At 43.1% G+C, this 26,675-nt stretch overlaps 2 protein-coding genes across 3 annotated transcripts in view; both read left to right on the top strand.

Moving 5' to 3' along the window:
* LOC119656033 (armadillo repeat-containing protein 2) overlaps window positions 1-3,096 on the top strand; it is a 48,779-nt gene extending 45,683 nt beyond the window's left edge. For both annotated transcript variants that reach the window (XM_038062299.1, XM_038062300.1), the window contains exons 9-10: window positions 1,928-2,173; window positions 2,242-3,096. In XM_038062299.1, the coding sequence (XP_037918227.1) occupies window positions 1,928-2,173; window positions 2,242-3,015 (1,020 nt within the window). In that variant the 3' untranslated portion in view covers window positions 3,016-3,096. The remainder of the gene's footprint in view (window positions 1-1,927; window positions 2,174-2,241) is intronic.
* A 17,140-nt stretch (window positions 3,097-20,236) lies between these two features.
* Window positions 20,237-26,675, top strand: part of LOC119655492 (gustatory receptor for sugar taste 43a) — a 115,176-nt gene continuing 108,737 nt past the window's right edge. Inside the window, exons 1-3 of the mRNA XM_038061394.1 lie at window positions 20,237-20,390; window positions 20,442-20,496; window positions 25,874-26,018. Of these exons, the coding sequence (XP_037917322.1) occupies window positions 20,237-20,390; window positions 20,442-20,496; window positions 25,874-26,018 (354 nt within the window). The remainder of the gene's footprint in view (window positions 20,391-20,441; window positions 20,497-25,873; window positions 26,019-26,675) is intronic.

Genomic DNA, 26,675 nt, shown 5'->3' with positions numbered 1-26,675 from the left:
TCCCATGCCATTTCTCCAAACACTCTTTGCTGACAGGGATTAGCTTCTATTTCCATCGACCCTTTCCAGAGCGTTTCCAATGCTGTTGCCATCTACTTACATATTGCCTTTCGACGTTTTTCATTCGCGGTAATTATTGATTTCATGTTATATGTTTGTCATCTCATCTGGCAAGATTCCCTAAATGACGAACGGTGTATCTTTCGAGACAGTTCTGATGGCAGAGCAAAACTTAAGACCGGTCCTTTGAGATCTGCAATGCCTTCCTCCAAACTGGGGCTGTATAAAGTAAGAGCAAGCTCACTACCCTGGCTAATGGCAAGCTAGAGGTGTACCGAGGCCCCTACGTTCCAGTTTGAATGTGGGCATAATTTCTTTTACTGTGTTTGGTGATGAGAACTGGAAAATAAAGCATATCATTGGATATTTCTCAGCAGTAGGCCCAGTTTGGAGAAAATATACTCCTGGGGTCTGTCATCGCTGTTATACCAAAGCCTCCGTTCTTGTTGCTATCGACAATAGCAGTGAAATAGGCGGAAATATTGGAAAAGCATTTCTGACTCCTAGACCTACCATCACGCCTTGCTATTTGCTAAAACCATCTTCTCTGTGAATTACATATAGTTGATGGCTCAATGGTTGATTTAGTTCTACGAAACCCATGTTGCCAATCTAGGAGCCACACTTGGCTCTCATCAACCGGGAGCAATCCATTGTAGAATACTCGCTCTTGCATTTTGCTCATAGTGTTCAGCACACAAAAGGGTTTACGAGCATATTTTTGCGGACAGGCATCCTCCAAACAATTTAGCGAGCATGCCTGGTCTGGATTTCACAGTAAGTTAATGACTTTATTTGGTATGCCGTCCAGATCCGTGGTTTTACTGTCGCCTGTTGTTTCGCTGATCCTCATCATAGACAAGTGACTGCCGGAAACCTCATCACATTCAGGGGTCGCTGGAATCTATATCTTTAACAACAAGGCAGGGTACGGTAGGGTGCTGAGATAAGTGGTCTCTGAATCGTTCCATGATGGCTCTATAAGCATTCATCCAGTTTCTTCCTACAATATTGGTAGCAGGCAAACGGATTTTGGTCAGTTGGATGAACCTACTCTCAGCCTGGTCCTGCATTCACTTGATCTGTCCGAAGGTGGTTTATAGCGGCCACCGCAGGGAGGACGTGTCAGGACTTGCCGAATTTTGCAACCTTATCAGATAAGTCCGCCGTAGGGGATTAATCCTCCAGGGTATATTGGAGATATCGGTACCATAGGTTCCTGCGTATGGGTTTAAGGTATAGAGTTCTTTAAAATGAAGATCTTTCAAATATTCAACAAATATCTTTGTTTGTCGAGTTACTAAAAATGGTATCATTCAAGGACCAATGTTTCTGCCATCGTTTATTCTTTATCTGGTATCAAATTGTGCAGATGATCACGTATAAGATATCTTTACTCTTATCTCTCTACTCATTGTCGTTTGTGTTCTCGTCTGATGTTCAGTAACTTTGTATCTTTTATCTATATAGTACTAATTTGCATCCTTCAATTAGATTTGAAAATGTTGTATTAGCTTGGAGTGAATTTCATGCATTTTATGATAGTTATCTCAGATGTGTATATCTTTTTTACGGGTATCTATTTACAAAAGAATCAAAGTTGCGTCACCGGAGTGCTGAAACATTTATTTTTGTTGTTTATCTTGTTATTAGTCAAATATTTAAAAGGCACTATTTGAGTAATATACGTGTATCTACATTGCAATTGTTATGTTGTTGGCACCCACAGAAATTTTGGAACAACTAAGTATTCCTGAAAATCTAGCTCCGATTCCGTGATGGGGATCCTCCAAAATCCTAGATTTCTCCATTGTTTTTGCATCTTTATATGCACAAATTCATTTTTTAAAATATCTTGTAATTTCAGTTTTACGCTAACGATGTGGCTATGGAATACCTTCTGGATTCGCTCAACACATATTCCAAGCAAAAATTGACAATATCAAATCAAATGGGTGATACCGTCTTGGATGTCCTTGTTAAACTTGTCCGCGTTGTGGCCAACATAAGTGTAAATGCGGAAGTTGGACATAGCCTTGGGTCGAGACCAATCTTAGGAGATGTGTTGCATCATCTTTTGATTGTAACCAACGAAGAAAAGGATGATAACATGGTGAGTTTTTTGACACCTCAGTCATTTGTTCATTTTTTAAGAATTTCGTGAAACCTCATCCCTTTCAGACTCCCGAAATGGAAGAACTACTTCAAGCTACACTTGGGGCCTTGCACAACCTCTGCTTCTACCAAGAGGATGGCAATGAAAACAGAGAGGATGTAAGTGACGGTAGTATGTGCGACTGTCTGTCAGCTCTAAGTATTGCCCTCTGTGAGACCCTCAATTCAGGGCCACAGTCCGTTCGCGCAGAAGTCGCTCGAGTCCTAGGAAATATGACCCGAAATGAACTAGCTCGTGAGTCCTTCTGTTCAGCAGGAGGCTTGAAGGCTATTGTCAAATGCTTGGGCTCAGACGACTACGAATTGGCAGCAACATCCTCCGGAGTCCTAGTCAATCTACTGGGCGATTGGGAACGTCGAGCACCATTCCGTGAGCTTAAGGGTCCCGTATTGCTCCGTGACATTCTGCAAAAAGCTGCTGTCCAAGAAGACTGGCTTCTGGCGGGGATTGTGTGCCAGGCGTTTTGGAATTTTCTCATAGACAGCGGGAATGTCATAGGTGCATTGGGAGAAGATGAAGCCGATTATATTGCTGGAAATTTAGCGGAATATTTGGATGAGAAGAGGATTTTTAAGGAAGATCCGCCTGATATGCTATGGGAGCAGTTTGCTACTGTTGCGACCGATTTATTGGAAAGGATCCAGGCGTCTATGTCTTATGGAAACACGCCGTGCTGTTCGTCAGATGATGAGAATGATATTATTGGATTTAATAACGTTGATACTCCGGAGATAAGCGAGAAATGGAAAGGAGAGTTTAAAAGGTGGTTGGACAATTAAAAGTTCAATACTTAGAATGTTAAATTTTTGTTAATAATGTTTCGTATTTAAACACTTTCAAATAAATGCATGATAAATTAATTCAGTTGTTCAAAACATCCAAATAAAACCTGGAGTTTATTGCGTATTTGGGAGAAAAGACAAGAGGAAAAGAATACTTGGTCGGTGGTTAGTTAGCCTGCCAACTTTTTATAGGAAGTAGTCTAACAGCTAAATCTATATCCTCTTTCCGAAAAGAACGATCGGCTGGTAGGTCATCAGGAACCTGACAAATGCTGGGGAATGCTTGTATCACAGAAGGTTAGTGGAAAATGCTTCGACAAAAAAATAGCTTCGTCGGGAGTTTTGACGTCGACTACTCGAATTGGAGTAACACGACGCCTAACAATTTTTGGCGCGACTACTTAAGCGATACAGACGCTAAAGTCTGGGTTCTACTCATATCATCATCATCATCATCAAGGGCGCAATAACCGGTATCCGGTCTAGGCCTGCCTTAATAAGGAACTCCAGATATCCCGGTTTTTCGCCGAGGTTCACCAATTCGATATCCCTAAAAGCTGTCAGGCGTCCTGACCTACGCCATCGCTCCATCTTAGGCAGGGTCTGCCTCGTCTTCTTTTCCTACTATAGATATTGCCCTTATAGACTTTCCGGGTTGAATTATCTTCATCTATACGGGTTAGATGACCCGCCCACGGTAACCTATTCAGCCGGATTTTATCCACAACCCGACGGTCATGGTATCGCTCATAAATTTCGTCGTTATGTAGGCTACGAAATCGTCCATCCTCATGTAGGGGGACAAAAATTCTTCGGAGGATTCTTCGCTCGAAAGCGGCCGAGAGTTAGCAATTTTTCTTGCTCAGAACCCAAGTTTCCGAGGAATATATGAGGACTGGCAAGATCATAGTTTTGTACAGTAAGAGCTTTGACCCTATAGTGAGACGTTTCGAGCGGAACAGTTCTTGTAAGCTGAAATAGGCTCTGTTGACTACCAGTAACCTTGCGCGGATTTCATACTCATATCCCGGAATCATAAACTAACACAGCAGTCCTTAAATCTGGCGACGGCAAATTCCTCGTTGATCCGCACGTGTGGCTGCAAATAGGTAGACATGAGTCTAGGACTTTGACGAGTGTTTTCTTGCCGCTTCATTATCGCAGATATCAGCGCTCCCATCTTAGATGCAGACTTCCGGTGTCCCTAAGGATTGATGGTGGATCTACACAACAGATTCCTCGTTGCTTCCAAAATACCGAATAATGTTGACATCGTCTTTGAGGACGCTGCTGACCCACGTATTCGCGTACTTGTTCAAAAATACCCCAACATCACTGATGAATGTTGTCTCTCTGAGCCAGTTAAGCATGATGTTCAGAACTAGGTCAACACTAGTAGCAACCACCTTTTTCTAAAGTGTGTCCTTTACCACCGCGGAAGCTCGTAATTGCGCGGAAAGAATCCGAGGAATTTTTTAAGTACATTATTTGCAGTTGGTCTTCACTACTTCACATGGTCTCTAAACCCAATGGCCATTGGAGATCTTGCGGCGATTACAGGCATATAAACGCCCATTTCACGCAACCAAGATTTCGCGCATTCTATCGCTTATTCCCGTATTTTGGCATCATTCTTCAATTTTTCTAGGATAACTTTTTAACTGTACAATTTTTCAGAGATTCATTCACTCTGTGCTATGGAACCTCCACTTTTGTTTCGTATATTTGGATGATGCTCTGGTCACGTCGTCCTCTGAACTCTAGCCTTTAGAGCACCATAAATGTATTTTTCGACGTCTCCTTGAGGCCATGGGGGAGGTTTCTTGGCCACCTGATAATCCCTGAAGGCATCCAACCGGACCCAGCCAAAGTGCAAGCGCTTTCAAATTGCTTCCGAAAATAGCTAAAGATCTGAAAAGGTGTTGGCTACTGTTAGACCACCGTTGATCGATTCTTAAGGCTTTCTTACCTAGGCCGAAGAGCATAGACTCCCGCCTGATTACATGGTCCCCCTTAGACATCGCCTTAGGTGCTGCCTTTTATCAAAAACGGAACCAAATCTGGCAACCGCTGAGTTTCTACAGTCCTTGAGGGTTTAACTTGAGCACCTGTCTGGACGACTTAATCACATGGTCTTCTTAAGATACGGATCGATTTTGTGACCACAATCAGAGCCCCGCTGAGACAAGCAACAACGGTACCAGTCTATACCAAGTGCATGGCTTAGCATTCATACTGGTGGATGCAAGACATAGCTAAATCTCTACCGAACTAAGGAGTACGGCACCCTTGTTGAAACACAACACCACGCCGAGGCCCGAAGGTCTCTTCTCGTTTGAGCATAACCACAACCCCGATGAAACTCACCCTAGGGGACCAACCGCAAACAACCGAGCTGTATTCACATACAACGGGAGTTCACCCGAAGTATGAGAGTCTAGGGGCTATCCCGGTTCCCATGGTACCAGTATACCCCTGGTAAGGTTTCGTGACCAAATTGCCACTTCAGATGAGTCCCCGTGCAGACTCGGGTCTGATCGCTCTGATTAGGCCTTTGGAGCATTCGCCTACTGTATCACGGCCTGCAAGCCAAAGTGAGTACAGCGTCTCCCGGTGCCACCACTATGGAAGTTCTCCTCGGCTACTTGGTTTTGGTTTGGCCGATAGGGTTGCCGCCCCGTCTTCCCCACCGCCACCTCTGAGCACCGCGGAGTTTCTACAACAGTAATTATAGCAACTACAATCGTATATTGTTAGCCGTCCGGTAAAGCGTCTCCTGGATAACTTCAGCGCTTGAGCTTTATTAGCCAATATGCTCCGACATTTAACGCGTGCCTAGAAAGGATAGCGCTTTGACATATTCTACTGAGATCAACGTTCTCGTCACCTTCGGTTTCCCAGCAAAGGTTGAGGCGCAAAAGGATGACAGAGTGTTAGAGCTGGAGGACCAACTCTAAATATACATTTAAGGGTTTATTTTATCTCCGGATTAACATCTAGTATCAACTGTTAGACGTCAGGCAAGGACCAAGACCATATATTCCAGGTGCCCTCAGGCATTCGAGCAAATTATCGGTTAGTCAACGCGAAATATTTTTGTCCGTTCATGAATGAAGATATTAACTTTTAGGAGAGGCAGTGCATTACATTCCAGAAGTGCAAAGCAGCGAAACATGTGAGGAAAAAGACGGGTGTCATCTTTAGGTTTACCAAGCCCATCCCGTACACTTTATCTTGATTGATTTGCCCCTTTATGAGACTTACATAGCTTTAGGTATATAGATTCAAGCGGTGGTCTGTGCTGATACCTCTGAAAGCCATTACTGTATAATTTTGTACGAAGATCTTCCGTCGAGAGTGTGCTTGCAATTGTTATCACCAACTAGGGAAAGCAGTCCGAATCCTCCCTTTTCTCGGAGTTAAGCAAACTTGTCGGCTTCAAATGCTTTGGGATGATCGCGTATCACCCACAGTCGGTTGAGATGCTAGACTGGACACTGAAAGCCGCTATGATGGCCAAAAACCATTTTTTCGGTCTGGATAGCCTATAATGAGTAAATTTCTGAAGGCTCCGCGGTGCTTGAAAATTTGAGACTCGGTGATTTTCTATTCAATATTAGGTCCAGCCTAAATACTCCGGAGTTTCTTGCATATGCTCAAGGATGCACTGCGGAAGCTGAAGTCGTCACCATCTGCCAAACATGCGAAAAGCATGGCCGACGAGCTCAGAGATCTTGACTCCTGCAAGGACTTCCCGGAAACATCTGCCGTCAACAACAACGGCATCTACGAGGTCCCCTAGCGAAGCTCACATCATTTCATTCTCGACGTTGGAGGTATGCCAGGAAGGTCTCCCTGGCTTGGCTAAACCCAGGAGGAAGAGCCAGGAGGACTTACGGCAGCCGAGCTGAGGGAGCATGCGGAAACCCCTTTGGCTTGAGCTGGGGTACGAGACTACAGCGGGGCGAGCAATTTGCAAAACGAGCGCAGTCTTCTAATTAAACGCACCAATTTCTTAGAACGCATCTCGAGGGCTGGAAAATATAGAGACGGTCAGGACAACACTCGATTCGTTGTAGTTCGCGAGTGATCGATCTGAGTGATCCGAGTAGCATCGAGCTAGCTTCGGCCTATCCAGGTGCGAATTTCGCAAGGTAAATAATGAATATGCTAGATTCTTCATTTGAAATTGATATTCGATCGCTATTGATCCTTTCTGGGTTATAGCGCGTCAATGCGCCTTAATTCGGCTCAGAACGTCCCGAGATGCCCGCATTCCTTAATTGTGAACTATCCACTACCACTTCCACTTTTCGATCACATCGCCTACGGCCGGCCTATGCGCCAACAAAGTTCTTTGTTTCAAATAGTATCAGGCTAGCGTACTTTGAAGATTCGTCGCAGGCAAGTGTTCACAATGTTTTGGAACTCTTGAGTGTCAGTGGAGGTCACTTTGCATGTACTGCTTCCATTTAAAAACAGGAACAGAACACTAGCACAGAAAAGTCTCAACTTGATCTTGGTGTTGAGATAACTGGATTTTCCGGTTTTTGACAAGGGGCCCGACGGCAGAAATCACAATCCTTATATATACACATGAGACAGTATCCCCGCATGTGGTGGCACTGGAAACCGCTGTATTCACATTGATTTCTTGATCATGATGCAGTAGGCGAATGGTTCGAGACCTTGGGGAATGAAATTCGATTTTGCACGGGACTCATTGGAAGTGGCTCCGGCCACGAAACCCCATCAGAGGTTATCTGGTATTATGGAAAACAGGATAGCCCTACGAAGGCACAAGATAATTTTTTGGGGGATATTTTTTCGGCCCAAGTATTTGTGGTTAGCCTCCTTGTGAGGGTTTCATGGAGGATGCAGTTGTTCCCATATCGCGAGCGGAGCTCCTTGTGAGCCGGGTTAAGAAAACACTCAAAATCTTCCCCACTAGTTGTAAAAGGCAATTTAAAGGGATAGGAATTTGTGGGCCTGCAAATTTTCAAACTTTACTTTTACCGGAACGTCTGCCTCGGTTAGGGCCTGACCTGAAGATCTTTGGCTATCGAAAATGAACTATTATTGGTTGCCGCAATATGCCCACACTGCTCGACAATGGTATCAAAGGTCCCCAGAATGCAACGATATAAGCTGGGCCTAAGCGAAGTAAAATGATGGAACTCTGGAGAGCACTCTTTTCTTTCTTGCGACACTTATGGGAATATCCTTTCGTACTTTTGAAAGCCAAGTGGTAGCAGACGTGAATCCGGTGGTGGGTTGTTCCTGCAGGAAACGGCAAGGCGCTCTCTTGCCTTGAGTGTCGGTTTCTGATAGAAATCTGACTGCAAGATTCTGGTGAAGGTTAAGAAGCAGCACAGTTGTACAGTGCAATGCATCAGCGAAAACCGATATAGTGAAGAAGGATGCTTTCTATGAGTGATTACACTAAATTCATTTGAGATTTCCCAAAGGTTATGGTACATTGTAATTGTGGGCTTTGTCAATACCTTGCTTGAACATGTGATAGTGAAGCATTCTCCTGTCTCCTGGCGCTTGCATCGGCCTCGAAAGGGATCACCACCTGATGATGGCTTACATTCGCTTACATGTTGCGTAAGCCATTTCTCGCAGGTTTGAAGGGCTGAGACCAACCAAGTTTATCATAAACCGAATCATGGAAACCGAGCGGTGAACGGAAGGCATTGAGGGCTCTACTGACCGCTGCTGGTGATGATAAACGTGCAAACGAGCTTTGACAAAAGAGAACTTGTTATTGCACTGGTCAAGGAAAACGTAGATGCAGCAGAACCCAATGATTTCATAAGTGTATACCATATCACGAAAGAACTTGTATATGGTGGCAAATGCGAAAGTCTTGTGAAGGACGTTGATGGTCGACTCCTCATACATGATGATGGGCAACCAAAAGGGTGGAAAGAACCCTCCACCACATCTGGTGAAGCTCTAACTCCTGTGGATGAATTGGTTAGTCACTGTAATATGCGGATACAGACTGTTCCTTCAAACAAAAGAGAAATCATCTAGGCCACCAATGTTCTCAAACGTCCCTTCGCAGAGTTATTTAACGTTGCACCTGCAGTTTCTGCACATCTCCTACTTTCACGAGACCCTTCCCACAGAGTGGAAGAAGAAGACGATCGTCGACATTCAAAAGTACAGTATCTGTTTTGAGTGTGACAAGTGGAGGGTTATCTGCGTGCTGCCTGCCATTGCAAACATAATACTTAAAATATTCCTGGAACGTATCAAAAGAGACTGATCGACAGAGAGCAAGCTGGTTTTCGGATCCTCTTGCATTGATCGCATCAACATTCTATGGATCATTTTGGAGCAATGTGCGAGGTTTAGATCTTTGCTTCACATCCATTTCGAGAGAGCTCTGGGCGGCGTGAACAGGGAGTGTGTCTGGAGCGCTCTACGCAGGAGGGTATTCTGGAGAAACTAATAGCTATTATCAGAGCGATATATGAAGGCGCAAAGTGTTATGTGTTGTACCGCGGTTAAATCTCAGAGAGATTTGAGGTCCAAAACAGAGTCCGGTAAGGTTGCATCTAGTCACCGATATTATTTCTTCTTGTTATCGGTGGCGTTTTTCATGCTGCCAAGTCCGGGGAACGTGGAGGAGTTCAGTGGACTACGACATCATTCCTCAAATATCTCGACTATGCTGATGACATTTGTTTTTGCGCTTTTACGGGTTCATGGACCTCAGCCAAGTGGCTTTGAATCAGGAGAGCGAGACAAGTGAAGTTAAACTAAACTGATAAACACGAACAAAACCAAAGTTTCCAGTCTAACGGGTTATCATACCCTGCCTATCTGAATTACCCTGCACTGCCTTGAAGGTGTTGATCCATTTATATATCTAGGAATTCTGTTTTTTGCGGCGGTGGTACTGAAATGGATTTTGCCTTCGTCAACACCTGTTTGCGTCGTATTCTGATACTATTGTCGTCGGCGCCTGACACTATCTTAAACGAAAAACTTGGTCGCTATACAGTCCTGGCACCTGTGTGAAATGTGATCCGAAGTAAGAAGTGGCAGTGGATAAGTCACTTATTAAGGTGGGGCCACAATTGCATTGCAATGGAACCCACTCTCCGAAAATGGTCGATTAGTGGATCACCTTAAGAGCACTTGCACCAGAACCGCAAAGGAGGCGTGCGGGCATTGTAGGAAGTCATGCGGCGCATTTGACGTAACCGTGAACAATGGCGCGCAGGTGTAATTGACACGCTATATGGTAACCATATAAGCCCGAACCCACTTGATGGCAGACCGGATCAATCGGAGAGAGACTTATTCTCTTTTTCTGGGTTCACCGACCAGGGTGGTTTGTGCCCAAGTATTTATGAAAACGGTCACTATATTCCGAACTCACGTCGTATTTGGAATTATATAATAGGGTGAAATTACCAACTGTATTACGCTGCTCCTAAGAAAAAGGCGAGGCAGCGTCCGATGAGTAGACTCCCCTCCTGGATGAAGGCGTGAATCGTTTTCGTTTTTAAGGGTATGCCAGGTCTCGCAATATGGTTGTCTGCCAGTGCCAGTAGAAACCACCATAATCCCACTGGAGTCAGTGGCTGTCAAGAAGTTCGCCAGTAGGGCGCCCAGCACTGAACGAGCGGGGGTCTTCCGCTGGGAGGGAAATTGTCCGATTGGAGTAGTGTCTCGATGGCGGGGGAATTACTCATCCGAGTGATGTGTTACAACCGATCTGTGACAGCGTACCTCTGGAATGAGCTGGTAAATCAGGCAGGGTTGCCAATTATGCAGTAGAGGTATCTACCGTGGGTCCTCTTCTTGCCGCTTGCGATAGTTAGCAACTAGGGAAGTTGAACTTGGTCATCTGCTCCCGCACAAGTTTTTCTAAATATGCCGATATAAAATTAATTGACGTTGTTTGAGCCCCTTTCTGATAATTTTTGTCGCGGAGGTATTACGGGTAGGTCTAGAACAGACAAAGGCATCTAGAGCGATCTGAGCTTTATCAGTTTGGGCAGAGAAGCCGGTCGCATTTTAAGATTCGCACCTTGAGCGGTGTTGGGACTGAGCCATGCACTATTACGATGGGATCCTACCATACGCCGTCGAAGGTCTACATAACAACGCATGCAGGGTTGATACCCACCAACTTCAGCCAACGCTACTTACATGTCATTGCCCACACGGTAAGGTCATCATTGTCTACAGTCTCACCAAGAAGACCCTTCTTACATTGTCAAGCACGGTTTGCACAGAGTTGTGTTGACGCGTCTCGATGGGACACTTCGGTAAAGCTGCCCTTAAGCGCTGGCTTCCTGGACTTAGAGGAATTTGTGACGTTTTCCTTATGTCTAATCATCGCAATTTTTGGATTGCCTGTATCTGAATGGTCCCTAAAAGATACCACACAATCGATAGTGTTGGGAATTGTTAATGTAACGATGCATTTGTCATTGTTAGCATATTTTGGTTGTCCTTCGCTATGGCTAAGCTTGGGAAAAATTCATAGCTGTATACCATTCAGTTCCTATATAAGAACCTTTTCCCCATTTATCTTTATATTCGGTTCAAGTTAAAAACGGGATCCATTTATTTTGACAATTCTACCACTGACACCTTCCACCCCATCATCAATAATCCAATCTTTATTCATGACAAACATTTTGCAAAATTTGTTATTACATATCCATGATAACAGTTAAAGTGGCCACAATTTATGAATATCAAATGAGGGGATTCGATGTAAGGATATTAGATATTTTGAAGTTAGCAATAAACAGACGGAAAGCCCTTTAGGTGATATCAACTTGAAATATCAACAACTTCACGAAGGAAACATATAGGAACCTCCAACGTTTCGGTGAACAAATGAAATTCACTGTATGACATGGGTTCGAGTACGTGAGCGAACTATGGAATTCCCGAGGAGACAATAGAATTACTACATGTGTAGATATATGGGTTGAAGATCCTTGAGCGGGTTGTCTTTGTTTTGAAGGATACACGTTAAATACAAGTTTCTTGACAAGGAAATAATGTTAGGGATAAGGCAGGGATGGGGTGGATACAGGTGCGGAGTTATTTTCATGGGGCCAAGGGAGAAGGTAGCTCAGGGAGCGGGGCCACTTATGCTGAGATGTGGTAATATTACAAAACTTACTAAAGTATTTAATTCTGCAGATATCGGAGTTTGGAGCTAGCTCGTCCTTAAATTATCCTTGCACTTTCCTTCCTGGCACACTTCAACTAGCACATTAAATTGAGGAGTACCGCCTGCAATCGATAAGTTGAGATTCCTTGTAATTTCTTTATCCATTTCCCAGTGAAGCTCATGTCCTCAGATACTTTTAGATTAAATTAGTAGCTGCCTCTTCCTGAATTGATGGCTCTGTGATTGACGTGATTATGGCTTTCAGTGGCATTTACTCCTGCAAAAGTTAATCGTTGAGGAATTCTGTGGGTCTCTTTGTTCAAGTTCATGATTCAGCGCATTTAAATGTATCCTGTCGTCCCCTTGCAGACATAATTGAAGTACAAATCACAGCATATTTGCTGTCATTAGGAATGTCCTGTTTAATTGCTGCCATCAATGTTTTTCTTGTCCTTTGCTATATTTACTAACAAACCTCTTCTTGTCAGGAGTTTAGGCTCAAATAAGGTGCCCCTCTTCGTCTTTTCTCCGGAAAAAAAAATCCCTGCAAATACTAGGGACGAAAGTCATCCTATATTTGGGTCTATCAACCCTAAAAACTCTAGGGTCTGGCGACCTTGAACAAATGCTTTTTCGTTGATTAAAAAAACTTCTCCTGATTGAATATATAATATACATGACTAGAGCTATAAAAAAATTGAATTGCCATCTATTTTCCTAGAATTATCACTGGTGGACCGCCTTAACTCCTCACGAAAGTCGTGACAAACGAAACTACTCGTCAGGAAACTCCTTTCCAACCGCCATGCACTTGTATTTTGATTAACACGCTTGACTTCATGACCAGATTGAATGAGTAATAATTTTCCTGTTTTGCTGCAAATGTTGATAAAATCATTCGCAACGAATTTCACTAAATCCTTGACAATTGTCCTGTGAATTGATTTGATTGTTTACTAGAAAGGTTTGTGCTATTTTCTGGTGCGCCATTCCTTTACTGCTTTCATTAGTGCTAATAAGGCTACTCAGGAAGGAAGAATTTGAGCAGGAAACTGTCCAAATACAGTGAAAACTCATAGTGTTCAGTGATATCGGTTTAAGATTAAGGAAAACCTGTTAAACCTTCGCCTAAGGATTAAATTCAATTAGGGGAGAATCCTCAGAATGTAAGTAACTAATTTTTGATTTCAGAGATAATGTGATATCTAAGCTTTGGGTGGATAATCAATCTTTGATGTAGAAAAGTAATACGTTCTATGGGCTCGTTTGTCAAGTACATCTTTAATTGCACACGCATGTATCTGTGTATTCAAATCGCGACTTTTCGGTGCTCCAACCACTGTGACATCCGGGCTATATTCAAAATTGCCAGCGGTCGGTCCCCCATCTAAATACTGATCATGTCCAACAATGCTTAACTTCCACGATCCCTGGGAACCCAGTGGTCCGTTGTCTTATGTTCGCTTATTACTATTGCTCAGTAGGATATGTTAGCCGTTTTTATAATGTACTGACAGGAAAAGTGATGTGCCATGTAATATCTTGACCCCGTTAACCGGAGCAGATGTGCTTTTCTCGTCGAGGTTTTGATTGCTGTTGGGCTGCGTCGGGTTAAAAGCTGTTCGTTTTATTGCTATTTCTATAGTCTGGTGCCATTCATCAAGAAGTTGTGCCAAGTTGTGAACACTGCTGATAGTTAGGAAATGTCAGTCTCACCGATAGTAGCCTCCAATTTCCTATTGCCTTTTTGAAATACGGCGAGGCAGTATATGATCTCCTAGTATGATGCTGTATTCAGAACATTTTCGTATGGAATTTAGTAAGATCGTAGTTCACAACCCAATTTGTCCGACCACACTACTCTTTAATATCAGGGACAAGTTTTCTATCCATCGACCCTTTGCGAATTTGCCTCATCCTTCAAGCTGCTGACGGTATGGACCACTCTTTTCTGTGTGGGGAGGATTCATGCAAGCGCAGAGTTTTTTGATAGTCGATTTGGGGATGATAGTTCGCAAGATTGCACTGTTCGTGATTATGCCTATTTTTGCTTTCAGTTTGGTCAGGGTCTTTTCAGCTCACGGCTTTACTTACCGCTTTATTGTTTATGATATGTAAAACCGATATCTTCCATGTGGGTTGAAGTTCACAATTATAGCTACGCTATCTACAAAGTTGGTAATCGTAACAGCTTTTGTGATGTGAAAGCAACCATCCCTTTGTATTAGCAGAATACCATTTCGCAGATTTGTTCTTACAAATCATTTCCCTTGGACCTATCAGACAGAGTCTTTTCCGAAAAGGCGCAAATACTATTAGGGCCTCACTAAGAATCTTCTTCCTTTTAAAAGGAAGGTGGTTCAATTGGTATTGGTAATCGCGCTTTGTTTTTCTTCACAGCTTCTTTCGGTTTTTGTTGGATAAATTTGACATGATGTTAATTATCACCAACGGCGCCACAACCGGTATCCGGTCTAGGCCTGCCTTAATAAGGAACTCCAGACATCCCGGTTTTGCGCCGAGGTCCACCAATTCGATATCCCTAAAAGCTGTCTAACGTGCTGACCTACGCCATTGCTCCATCTAAGGCAGGGTCTTCTTTTTCCACTATAGATATTTCCCCTCTTAATAAGGAATCCCTGAAGGGCAAGAATGAGCAGGTCGGGTATGAGGGAGTAAACGTCCACCCGTGGTTGAAATTTGACTATGGGAAGGATCTTCACAAATAAAGCTAAATATGGAAACAAGAAAAGAAGTCTTTTTGATGGGGTTTAGAAAATCTAGTATCGAGGGATTTTGGGAGTGGACAAGCGCGTTACCGGCTGTGGATATCTACAGACGGCAGTGCTTCAGCACTGAAAAGCTTAGTCATTGTGGCTGATGCGAAAAGAGATATTCATCATTATCATCAACGGCGTAACAACGGGTATCCAGTCTAGGCCTGCTTTGGGAAAAAACTCCGGGCATTCCTCGGTTTTGCGCCGAGGTCCACCAATTCGGTATCTTTAAAACTTGTCTGGCGCCCTTTTACGACATCGCTCCATCTCAGGCAGGGTCTACCACATCTTCTTTCTACCATAGACATTGCCCTTATAAATTTTCCGGGCTGCATTAACCTCATCCATACGGATTAGATGACCTGCCCAGTGCAACCTGTTGGGCCAGATATTATCCACAACCTGACGATCATGGTATCGCTCGTAGATTTCGTCATTATCTAGGCTTTGACTTTATGGTGAGACGTTTCGAGCGAAACAGTTTTTGTAAGCTGAAAGAGGCTCTGGTTGCTGACAATAACTGTGCGCGGATTTCATCGTCATAGCTGTGATTTTCAACCCTTGATAGGAGAAATTATCAACGGTCTCAAAGTTGTAGTCTTCTATCTTTTTTGTTCTCGTTTGTTGGTTGATTGATTCTTTGGTTTTGGGCGCTATCATGTACTTCAACTTGCCTTCATTAAAGCTCGAGATCTCGCGTCACCTGCTCGATTTGGATGAAGGTAGACTGTACATCTTGAGTTGTTCTTTTTAAAATGTCAATATCGTTAGTGTACGCCAGTTGTTAGGTGAACTTGAAAAAGATGGTGCCTCTTGCATTAACATTTGCATCGCGGATCATTTTTTCCAAGACCAGGCTAAAGAGGACACATGATAGGTCATCCCCTTGTCGTAGACCGTTGCTGATGTCGAATGGTCTTGAGAGTGATTCTGCTGCTTTTACCTGGCCTCGCACATTGGTCAGGATCAGCCTAGTCAGTCTTACCAATTTCGTCGAGATACCGAATTCTCTCATGGTCGCGTACACTTTTAGCCTGGCTATGCTTTCATAGGCGGCTTTCAAGTAGTTTTTTCATCGTTTGGCGCAAGGAAAAAATTCGATTTGTTGCTGATTTGCCTCTTTGGTATGGGCCAATGATGTTCGGGGCATATGGGGCTATCCGGCCAAGCAAGATAGGGGAGAATATCTTATAGATGGAACTTAGCAACGTGAAACCTCGATAATGACTGCACTGGGTGATATCACCCATTAGTTAATGCCTCGTTGCAGGTCGTCAGGCATTGATTCACGGTCCCTCACCTTGAGAATGAGTTGATGAACCACTTGGTGTAATTGGTCGCCTCCATATTTAGCCAATTCGTCTGTAATTCCATCGGCTCCTTGCGACTTATGGTTTTTAAGTCGATGTATTCCACAAACTGTTTCTTCCATGCTTGTTGGTGGCAGCGTTTGTCCGTCGTCTTCAGTTGGCGGGACCTTCAACTCGCCGATATTTCAGTTGTTGATCAGTTCATGGTCGGAAATCAGATTTCCCCTTTGGGTAGTCCTGAAGATTCGCCCGTAAATATTGAAGCTCAACCGAAGTATTCCATTGATGCTTGTCTCGTTGCTAGGGGTCTTTTGAACACTTTAGTCCCTTCCTTCACGTGTCCTTAAGCCAATTCGTGGGTTCGCACCGAAACTTGAAAAACAAATCATCATAGGGATACTGCGCGTACCTAACGAAATATAAGACTCGACCTAAAACTGAAAAAACAAAAAAATATAACAGTTTAATCACCCGCGTGGAGCCGTAAAACTTTGGACTTGAGTTCCGTGACCGAGAGGGAAGATCTAGAATGGATGTTTCCCCTGTCTCAGATATTAATGAGGCGGCCTTTCGGATTTCCACTCTACTTTGGCATCTTCAGCCCATAAAATTGGAGGATGTCTCTTTATTAGTGTGAGTGTTAAAGATATAGGGGAAGGGAAGTCCTCGAGCTTCATTCATTTCTAACCAATCAAGTTCCTCTTACATCATTACTATTTGGTTTAAATTTTCTATTCGCTCATTAAGTCTACTTTTTATGGACGAAATTTTCATAGACATTTTTGTATCTTTCGTTGGAGAAAAAGTTCCTTCTCCCTTCTGGGTCATTGCATTTAATAGGACGTTAGGAAATCAGAGACACTTAGCCTACCTTCAGACCAATGACACACATTGAAGGCTTCTAACGCATTATCTAATAATAAAGTACCTTATAAGGTAATTCCGTGTCGCCGTGGGTGTACAGTCTCGTTTTTATGGTTTTATGTGGGTACCTGCCTCTGCACTTAATCCCATGGTCTTCTTAAGACATGGATTGATTTTGTGACCACAATCAGAGCCCAGCTGCGCCAAGCTACAACAGTTTCAGTCTATACCGAGCGCATGGCTGGGCATTCGTATTGGGGGATGCAGGACCTAAATAAATCTCTACCAAACTAAGGAGTAGGACTCCTGTGTTGAAATGCGACACTACGTGAAAGCCCGAAGGTCTCTGTTCGCTTGAACATAACCACAACCCCCATGAAGCTCCCACTAGGGGGTCAACCACAGGAAAGCACATACAACAGGAATTCTTCTGAAGTATGTGCATCCAGGGGCTATCTCGGTTCCCATGGTACCAGTATACTCCAGTTGCTGAGAACGTTCACGTGGCATGCTGTCCTCCGACAAAATTATGCATATTTTAAACTCCAGGAATTTGAAGTATAATGAGTCTGAGGGTTCGTCGTCTATGGGAATCGAAACCTTTTGTAAGGGTACTCCTCTCTGCCGTTCTAAGATACTCTTTACAGAGGAGGTTGCGTACTAGTATTGGGAGTTCCGCAAATTCAACGAATTGGCTAGACTCTCTCCGGGATCAATTTCGGGCTGACTGTCAGATATTGATTTCTGAAAGCGGATCCAAAGTTGGACGCAGAGAGAACAGGAATCATTCTCGAACATTCCGAATGTATAACGTCCTGTGTTGCAGCTCCAGCAACAAGCTGAATTGATGTCATAGTCTGCGATCAAAAATTATGAGGGCCATTTTCCCCATTCCTATTTCTATAGTCCGAGAATTTCGTGGATGGAAGGATTAATTTGAAAATCAATAAAGCCGCCATTAAGTTTGCAGAGACGTAGATCCAAAGCGTCATCTTTGGCAAGTCGATACCGTGGAGTCGCTTTGCGAAAAAGTCACCCTTAAATTTAAGGATTTAGGATGTCAAAGCAGGGTGGGAATCCAAAAGCCGCGCCTCTTGAACATCTGAGGAAGGAGAAGCATCAACTGAGAATGCGATCGGCCGTGGATATTCTCTCTTAATCGCGGCCCTCGGGTCCGATGTTGCGCCACGAGCGTGGTCGAGCCATTATTTTCCTATTTTTTTTTTGTTTTTCATTTACAGCTTTAGCTCGCGTGTTATATTTTCTCAGATAGGCGGGATATCCCGATGGCTTTTTGTTTTTTTAGGTTCAGGTGCCGACCTCGCATCGGTTTAAGGGTACCTGTAGCTTTGTAGAATGACACGTAAGGTATTGAAGTGTTTAAAGGACCCCCGCATTCCTAATCTTGGCTAGCAAAGAAGTAAACAAGCAAGTGTAGATTCAACACTTCGAAAGATCGTCAGTATTTGTGGACGGTCCTTCACGGTTGATTGCGGTAAATTTCTAGGTTTTTAGGATAACTCTTCCTTCTTGGTTGCCTCCGGCCACTTAGGGTGGTATTTTTGATCATCCGCAGTTCTTAAAAGTTACCACACCTCCACTCGTCATAATCTTGCGACTCCAGTCCCCTCTTATTTGAAAAACTTAGCAGCTTTAAATCCTGTGAGTAGGGGTTTAAGAATGCACTCAAAATCTCCCTGCTTTGAGCGTTCATAGCGATAATGGTGGAAGGTTTGTGAATTTCTGCAACATTCACTGCTTTGTCATTGCCATAAGGTCAGTTAGGTTTCAACTGACCGACAACGTACGAGCAATCAGATTGACAAAATTGTGATCAACAGTAGATTTATTTCTTGCGTAATTAGAGAGGAACTGACATAGATACCTCCATTTGATGGTTGTTTATGTTCGTTGGCATGTTGTATCCGCGTCGTGGGAGCGTTGCGACCTTACCCAGGCCCAAGATCGACCGCTTGTATGACCCAGCTGTCGCTCGACAGTGGGTGGACTATCTTGATAATTCAACGACAGTAACCTTCTTGAGAATATCGATGACCATTGCGCCACCATTTGAAAGGCTCTTTTCTCAGGTGTACACGGGACGTCGGCCATATTACGAAGTAGCATTACAAAATCATGGAAACGGATCGTCAGGGTTGGAGCTTGTCATACATATTATTCCTTTTCTTTATCCGTGTCGTCCTCCATGTTACCTTGTGTGGAAGACGTGGAGGAGTTTAATTGACCATGACATCCTGACCTTGGCTATGCTAGCGGAATCTGTTTGTTCTCTCACCGGGTCATGGGCCTTGGCCAAATGACTCTGAATTTGGAAAGAGAAGCAAATAGAGTCGAAATGAAGATGAACACCAATCAAGCCAAGGTTTTTAGTCTGATGGTTCATCGAACTTTTCCTATCAGTATTAGTGTTTATCTATTCAGCGTGGTTTTTGCCAACGGAGGCAGCGAATCGGATGTCTCGCATCAACAGCTTCAAATCTTCGTTCGTTGTCTTGTCTACAATCTGGAAAGGCAGTTATTTTAAAACCAAGATCAATTTGAGACTGCTCTGTGCTGGCATATGGGGGTAGTACATGGAAAGTAACCATCACCGTTACTGAAATGCTCCAAACCTTCGTGAATACCTGGCTGCGATGTATCATTGTGGTACGCTGGCCTAATACTATTTCGAGCAAAGAACTTGAAGGGTATGCAGACCTGGCGCTTGTACGCACCGTGATTGGAAATTGAAAGTAGCTGTGGATAGGTTACACAAAAAGCAGGAGTAATTATTGCATTGCTGGCTACGACATGCAGTGGAATCCACTCTTCCAAGGTGACCAAGGTGGGTCGTCTAAAGGGTACTTGACGCAGAACAGTATGGGGAGGAGCGCAGGTGTCTCAGGAAATCTGAAGAGTATTTCAGGTAACCGCAAACGAAGGCGCGTAAGTGTGGTTGAGGCGCTTTACTCCACTAAGGGGTAAATGACAACGGTGTACAAGTATCATATTTATTAGAGTTCCAGTGTCGTTCTTAAGGATATGATGATAAAACAAATAATATTTTATTTCAGCACGTTTCCTGTTACAGAACGACGAATTTTTTACACATGGAAATTTCCCAGACCACGATCGGCATCTTTTATTTAAGTCGAGTTCTTGGCCTCGCTCCGTACACTGTCAAATACGACAAAAAGGGTCGTGCTGATATTCGACGAAACATCGTGATCACTGTATATAGCTGCGCCATCATTTTCACTCTCGGTAAGTTTCCATATTTATAGGAGGAACTGACTGATTTTGGATTTTTTCTAGCTTCCCTAACATATAATGGGCTTTTATTTGATGCTAAATCTAAGGTTCCTATAAGGTGAGGTTCAAATATATACATACGTGTACATGCGTAGTACATTGTTGATTTATTTGGTTGTGATCCAATTTGCAATTTGAGAGTGACTGTGGTGGAGAATTGGCTAATTAGTTATCCTAAAATGTGGGAAGGAATGTGTCAAATACATGTTGACTTCAGTGAGTTTTACTAATGTATATGCGGGTGACATAAGAGGATTCACATAGCGCCATTGTAAGCTCCCAGTAGTGACTTTTGAAAAAAAAAAAATTGAAACCTGCTGGAACCCTTTTTTCAAAGCATCTAATACTTCCACGCAACCTTCTCTTTGCGGTGTAGCTAGAAGTCGAGGTATGGATTCGCCGACCATTTTTACCACTTCTTCTGTTAATATTCTATTAAAATTTTTTGAGTTACTCTCTAGTCTTTAATTTATAATTTTACGATTTTTATCAGCAGCTCTGAACACTGAGGTCTTTTATTAGGTCCATTGTGCTGCCCTCGAAAATCACCTATTCAATGGCCACCCGCCTGCGCCATTCGTCAGCTTTTGCAAATTTTAGAACATCTTCCATAATTAGAGAGGGAGGTGTCTTTATCGTTCCGTACTTCGAGGGTGTTAATAGTATAGTAATTTTTGATACCGCCTTACCACCTTATACCGGCAATTGTTTCCTCTGCCTGGTTGACCGCTGCGTTGATAGCATCCACCGTTGATTGGCCAGCGCGAAAATAGAATTGGGAGCAGTCTGGCGCATATAATGGGCTCCAGCAACTTTCCCATACTGTCCAGTAAACAAATGGAACGTTGCGACGATGGCTCACTAGGTGGTTCACAACTCTTTGGTAACAGCACCACCATTTGCCTTTTCAACTGAGTTAGGAAGATACCCTCTTCAAAGCAGGTATTAAAAGTGGAAATGAACCACTCCGGTCTTGCTTTTATCGCCACCCTCAAAGTCACGTTCGGTATTGCATTCAGCCTGGGTATTTTTTTAGCTCCTACCTTTTCGCAGGCAATGGTTTACCATTCCTCTGTTCCTCTTTGTTCTATTTGGAATGTCCTTTGGGGGATGCTCTTTTTCGACCGCAATAGTGTAATTGCTTTGCTGTGGAAATAGAATGGCCAGTATTCTACCTAATAAAATTAGACATTGGATCTGCGGGGCCCTGCTTCCTTCCAACTTAGCCATTACCGCTCCTTAGGCTCCTCTCCGCGGGTTGATATCCGCGGTTTTCTCAGAGTTCTTTAAAGGAGTTCACGAATTGTCTTCCACTTTTTTCTGTGTAATTACCTGTTTTTCATTCGCGCGTTGGTAATTTCTTCTTGTTGGCAGGCATACAGCACGCAGTCGCCTGATTTCGTCATTCCACCACAGTTTTCGGTAACGGTTATTACTGCGCCTTGGTTTAGAAGCAGGCAGGCAGGTCCCAACCACGTTTCTGATAATTTGCTCAGATTTTTCTCCCATTGCACCTGTTTGTGTGGAACTATCCAGAGGACATTTCCGCGTCAAATATCTTCGAATTCCACTGCTTCGTCCGGCATGTCTTTATGTCTCCCGAATGCGCCATTTTCCTGCTCTCTATTACACTAAACAGCTTCTTCGCCACTATACGTGTAGTGTTCACCAACTCGCCAGGTAATTCCCCTTATCAACGCCCTAATTACGAAGGTAATATCTACTACTGAACCAATCCTTGGTTTATGGAAGGTATAGGTACTCTGATATTAGCAAGAACAATGTCCAGCAAAGACAAAGCTTCCAGCAATATCAGCCTCCGGTTAATTAGAAATCTTGCTTCCCCACTCGGTAGGCCATGCGTTGAAATCGCTCGCGATGACAATGGGGGTTCGTACAATTGCGTCAAACGCTAGTTCATGTAACATTCACTCATATTCCATGCTTGTTATGCTTGGAGGAGTGTTAGTTAATTTTAGCTCTTAAGAACCCATAACCAGGCGTTGCTGTTATTTCTTTGAATGGGTATCATCCTCTCGTCCATATTGCGTACTTTTCACTTTTGTCGGTGGCCTACGCCGCAGTATTTCTCCCTCTGAATGGTTCACTAATAATCACCACGTCCACTTCGAGCTCTTTGACTGACTGGCTCACAATCGGTGAGAGTTATCGGAATAAACCTAATTTACTTTTTGCTTTTGGTGTTCTCTTAAAAAGCTGGCTTTTTCCTCTTCCTGCGGTGTGGCTCTCGTCATCAAAACCTGTATCTTTACACAGCAAGGATTCAGGGTCTTTCTCATAATTTTGCGTCAGCTGTCCTTTTTCGCTAAATCGTTTGCGTCGGTCAGACCTATCGGGTTTGGTTGTGCAAGATCCGGCTATATGACTGCGCTCCAGACATTTAAAACGCATAGTAGGAGATACTTTCTCCCGAATGCTGCAAACTATTATACAAATTCTACAAACAGCTGGCAAACTGATGGTTACCTTTTCCGTGCCATCGTATGCTTTCCGCAACTTTTTTATTATATCGATATTACCGTCTGGAATTTGAAATTGCCGCATCTCTTCTCTCCATATGTCCTTCTTCGGTATGTTCTCGTCAAGGTCCCTACAGTCTATACTTATCTCGTGGGTTTCGCGCGTCACCTAAGGATCAACCAACAAACTCCTGGTAGTTGAGCGTCCTTTTGCTCTACGTCTTCCGTTCAGTTCTAGGAGCAGTTTCCCCTCTGCGTTCTTCTGATTCGTGTAACATTGACCCCCAGGCCGCTTAGCGACGAATCTCCCTTAACTTTCGGCAGAACCCCAGCGTAAGAGAGGTCATTTCCGCATTCGATAAAAATTACATCCGGACGGGGCTTCGTTTGTCTTACTTGCTTCCCTGGCATCATATTTGTTCTAATACTTGCTCCCATATTTTGGGAGTTCACTTGTGAAGCCGATTGAAAGTTGAAAGTCTAAACGTTGCACTCCCTCTATTACTGGATCCTTGGATTCTCGGTTCTTCTTTGGAGTTGGAAGCTTTACGGCAGTATCCTCCATTCCTTCTCTGTTTTTCCTTATGCCCTCTATAACTTTCCACTTTGGGTTGGTTTGAGTGGCTCGTTTCAACTTTTTGGTAGCAATAGGTACCTGCCGTAATGGGGTCACGATTGAAGTTTGTACCTTTCCTGAGTTTGTCGTGCATTGCTTCGTCGAATCCAAATCGACAATGCCCATTTCGACGGTCTCTTTAAGGTTTCGAACAACTACCTTAATATGCATAGAGATGAATATTAGGTTTCGGTCAGAGTATTACCCATCTCCTTCAGGCAATTTTCCATCTTGACTGCCCGGAACAGCGTTTGATACTATCAATACCTAGTTGCCCATCCATCTTCACGAACCTGGGTGGATTTTACCACTTCGCTTAAAGGGATCTTGGTTCGTTACCTCCTCCTTATCACTTATTTCAGTATCTGCTCTGATGGTCACATAATCAACAAGAATGGCGTTAATACCCTATTTTTCCTTCAATGTTAACCGTATTTCGTTGTTTTCATCTATATTTTTGTTCAGGTGTTCGCTCCAAATTCAGGCACAAGCTCGCGTCCACGACACAGCCAATTCAATTGCCATCTTTTCACCTCGTTTAGGGCGTGCTACTTCCACCAAACCGTGGTTCACCCGGCTCGGGAAAGTGACAAAGTGGCGCGTTGGATTCTGAAACCCATGGGAATCGTTCACTTCAACCGACCAGTCACAACCTTACCCGAGTCCCCATATCGCTCATGCGGGGAGAAACATGGGCGTCCCACTGACACCTGCGAGTGGGAAGTGCGCTTACAACGCGATACAGATGGTTAATGTACCAGCTGCGTTTGTGCCTGGGACGTAGCTGTCGCCAAGCAGTCTTAACATACCAACAACGTTTGCTTTTCTGTTCTGGGCAGCCTTCTCATAACCATTTTTATCTAGGGGTAGCCCCCACCTACCTGACTTACCCATAAACATGACCATGCACGCACAAAACGTGCAAGTGCACGTTCATACACCTTTGGGAATTCCCCTTTCTACACGAAGGGACGAGTCTGATGGGAGATCTGGTAACTCCTTCCTTTTGGCTGTCTGTCTGTCACACCCGATTTATACGGAAACGGCTATTTTCACGAAATTTGGTGAGAACATGTGGTCTGTGAATCCTTTTATAAGTGGCAACATTTTATGTTGAATTTAAGAGGGAGCTTCCCATATATGTGAAAGCGGGGTGTAAATTTTGTTTCCACAGAATATGATCATGTGGGGCATCGGATGAAAGGACTCGATTAATGTTTTTCGAAAATGATATCATTTTTGGGTGAAACGCAGGGCTTGAAAAGTGTAACAGGTTCTGTTCGCAGAATCTATCAAACTGAAAAATTTGAAAAAAATCAGAATGGTGCGTCCATACAAAATCAAGGCCCCAAAATGCATCCCATTCCGATATCTACTCAACTAAGGTAAATAATAGCATATTACCATATTTTTTAAATATTCCCGAAAATCCCCTTTAAATTTGAAAAGTTTGAAAAAAAGCGACTATTATTAAAAAAGTTCTAGAAGATCAAAGTTTTGTATTTTATGTGAATTTATTGCAATCTAAAACGTGTATGACTTCATGATCGTATAAAGTGAACTCATGTCAATGACGGAGTTGGATATAACAAGGAATATTTTGAATTTTTAGCTATGTACGAATGGAAAAACGTGCATAGGAAATTTCTCACACAAAATGAACACAAAACCTTTATATCCGAAGCATCCAGTTTCCTTTCAGCTTCAAAGCCAGACGGAGGTTTTTATTTCCACTAATAATCGTAAGCGCAACAATTCAATCGGATCAGAGCCTTGAAATCATATACTTGGCGAGCTCTCCTGCTGCCAATAAAGTGACACATGTATATCTCCAACTAGTAATCTCCCGTATGTTCATGAGCTTTAATAAATGACAGAGCTTTAACGTGGTGATTTTTTTTACGAATGAAAGCTCATATCTAGTAAGTGAATTTGGTGGGAAATTTTAAATTAATATTATTGTAATTGTCCATGAACAGTCACTTGAAAATTAAGCTTTCTTATTTCGGTGAATTGGCATTAATGCTTTATATTTTCCATTTTGTTTTCCAAATTCTTACCGAAATTGAACAATGTGTAAGTACAATGAGAGTGTTGAACTAAAGAGTGTTCATATGATGCGAAAACGAACCTGGAAAACGTATCCTTCTTCCTTCAATGCACAGAAATTTATTTCGGAACAAAATTCTATTCTTTCTTTACATATGAGCACTCAGGAAACTATCTTTTAAACTAATGCCATCTAGAATTTGCTTTGTATATAACTGCTCTTTCCTTTTCGGCCTTTATTCACCACTTTTGCAACAAATTTGCCTCTCGACAAAACAACACACATAAAGGCCTTCTTTTAGAATGAACTCGGCTACGTCTAAGGTGGTAACAGCAATCGACGTGTCAGTCGTGGTCTTCGCGACTCTAGCAGGACTCTTCTGTACCATCGTGGGAATACAACAGACACAGGAGTTGAACAGGAGACTAAAAGAGGTAAAAATTATTCAGGATTTATCTCCTCAATCAGGAGATACGTATGTAGTTGAATTAAGACCATTCAGAATTTGAATCCCGGAAAATAGATACATAGAAGCTCATGCCGCCCATATGATATCCTGGTAAGGACCTTCTACAATATTTGATTTATTTATTCTCGCGGATGCTGTCGAATGATGAACGTAATCCTGTGTACACACACGAATTTCCCATTCAATTTCCGGTTTTCTTATCCTCGGACTCGGCCCTCGTCCCTGTGTTAATATCCAGAAATTTTGCAGGTAATATTTACGTATAATACATTTCATATCAAGGACATATGGGGATTTATCATTTGATTAAATGTCAATCATTTCGGAAAAAGGAAGTAGGGCATACACTTTGGCTGTTATTGCTTTGTTGCGGGAAGTACAAAGCTAGGGAGTTTATGAGCGGCAGTGAGGAACGTTGCCTCTGAAGGTGGGGTTTTGGGTTTTAAGGATATTGCTTCATTAGTAAACAAGGGAGGTCAGGAGATTGGAATTTATTTTTGAAGTGGAACTGACCGTTTTAGCTTAGTAGGACATCTGAAACTAGTATCTACCTATGTTTCGTGTTATAAACTTTGGAAAACTGTGGGTTTTCCAGGTTCCGCGGTATCTAATTGTTCGGATA

Source organism: Hermetia illucens, chromosome 4, assembly GCF_905115235.1.
Source record: "Hermetia illucens chromosome 4, iHerIll2.2.curated.20191125, whole genome shotgun sequence".
Taxonomy (NCBI): Eukaryota; Metazoa; Arthropoda; class Insecta; order Diptera; family Stratiomyidae; genus Hermetia; species Hermetia illucens.
Note: the sequence above shows the minus strand (reverse complement) of the source record. Positions and strands in the feature narration are given on the sequence as shown.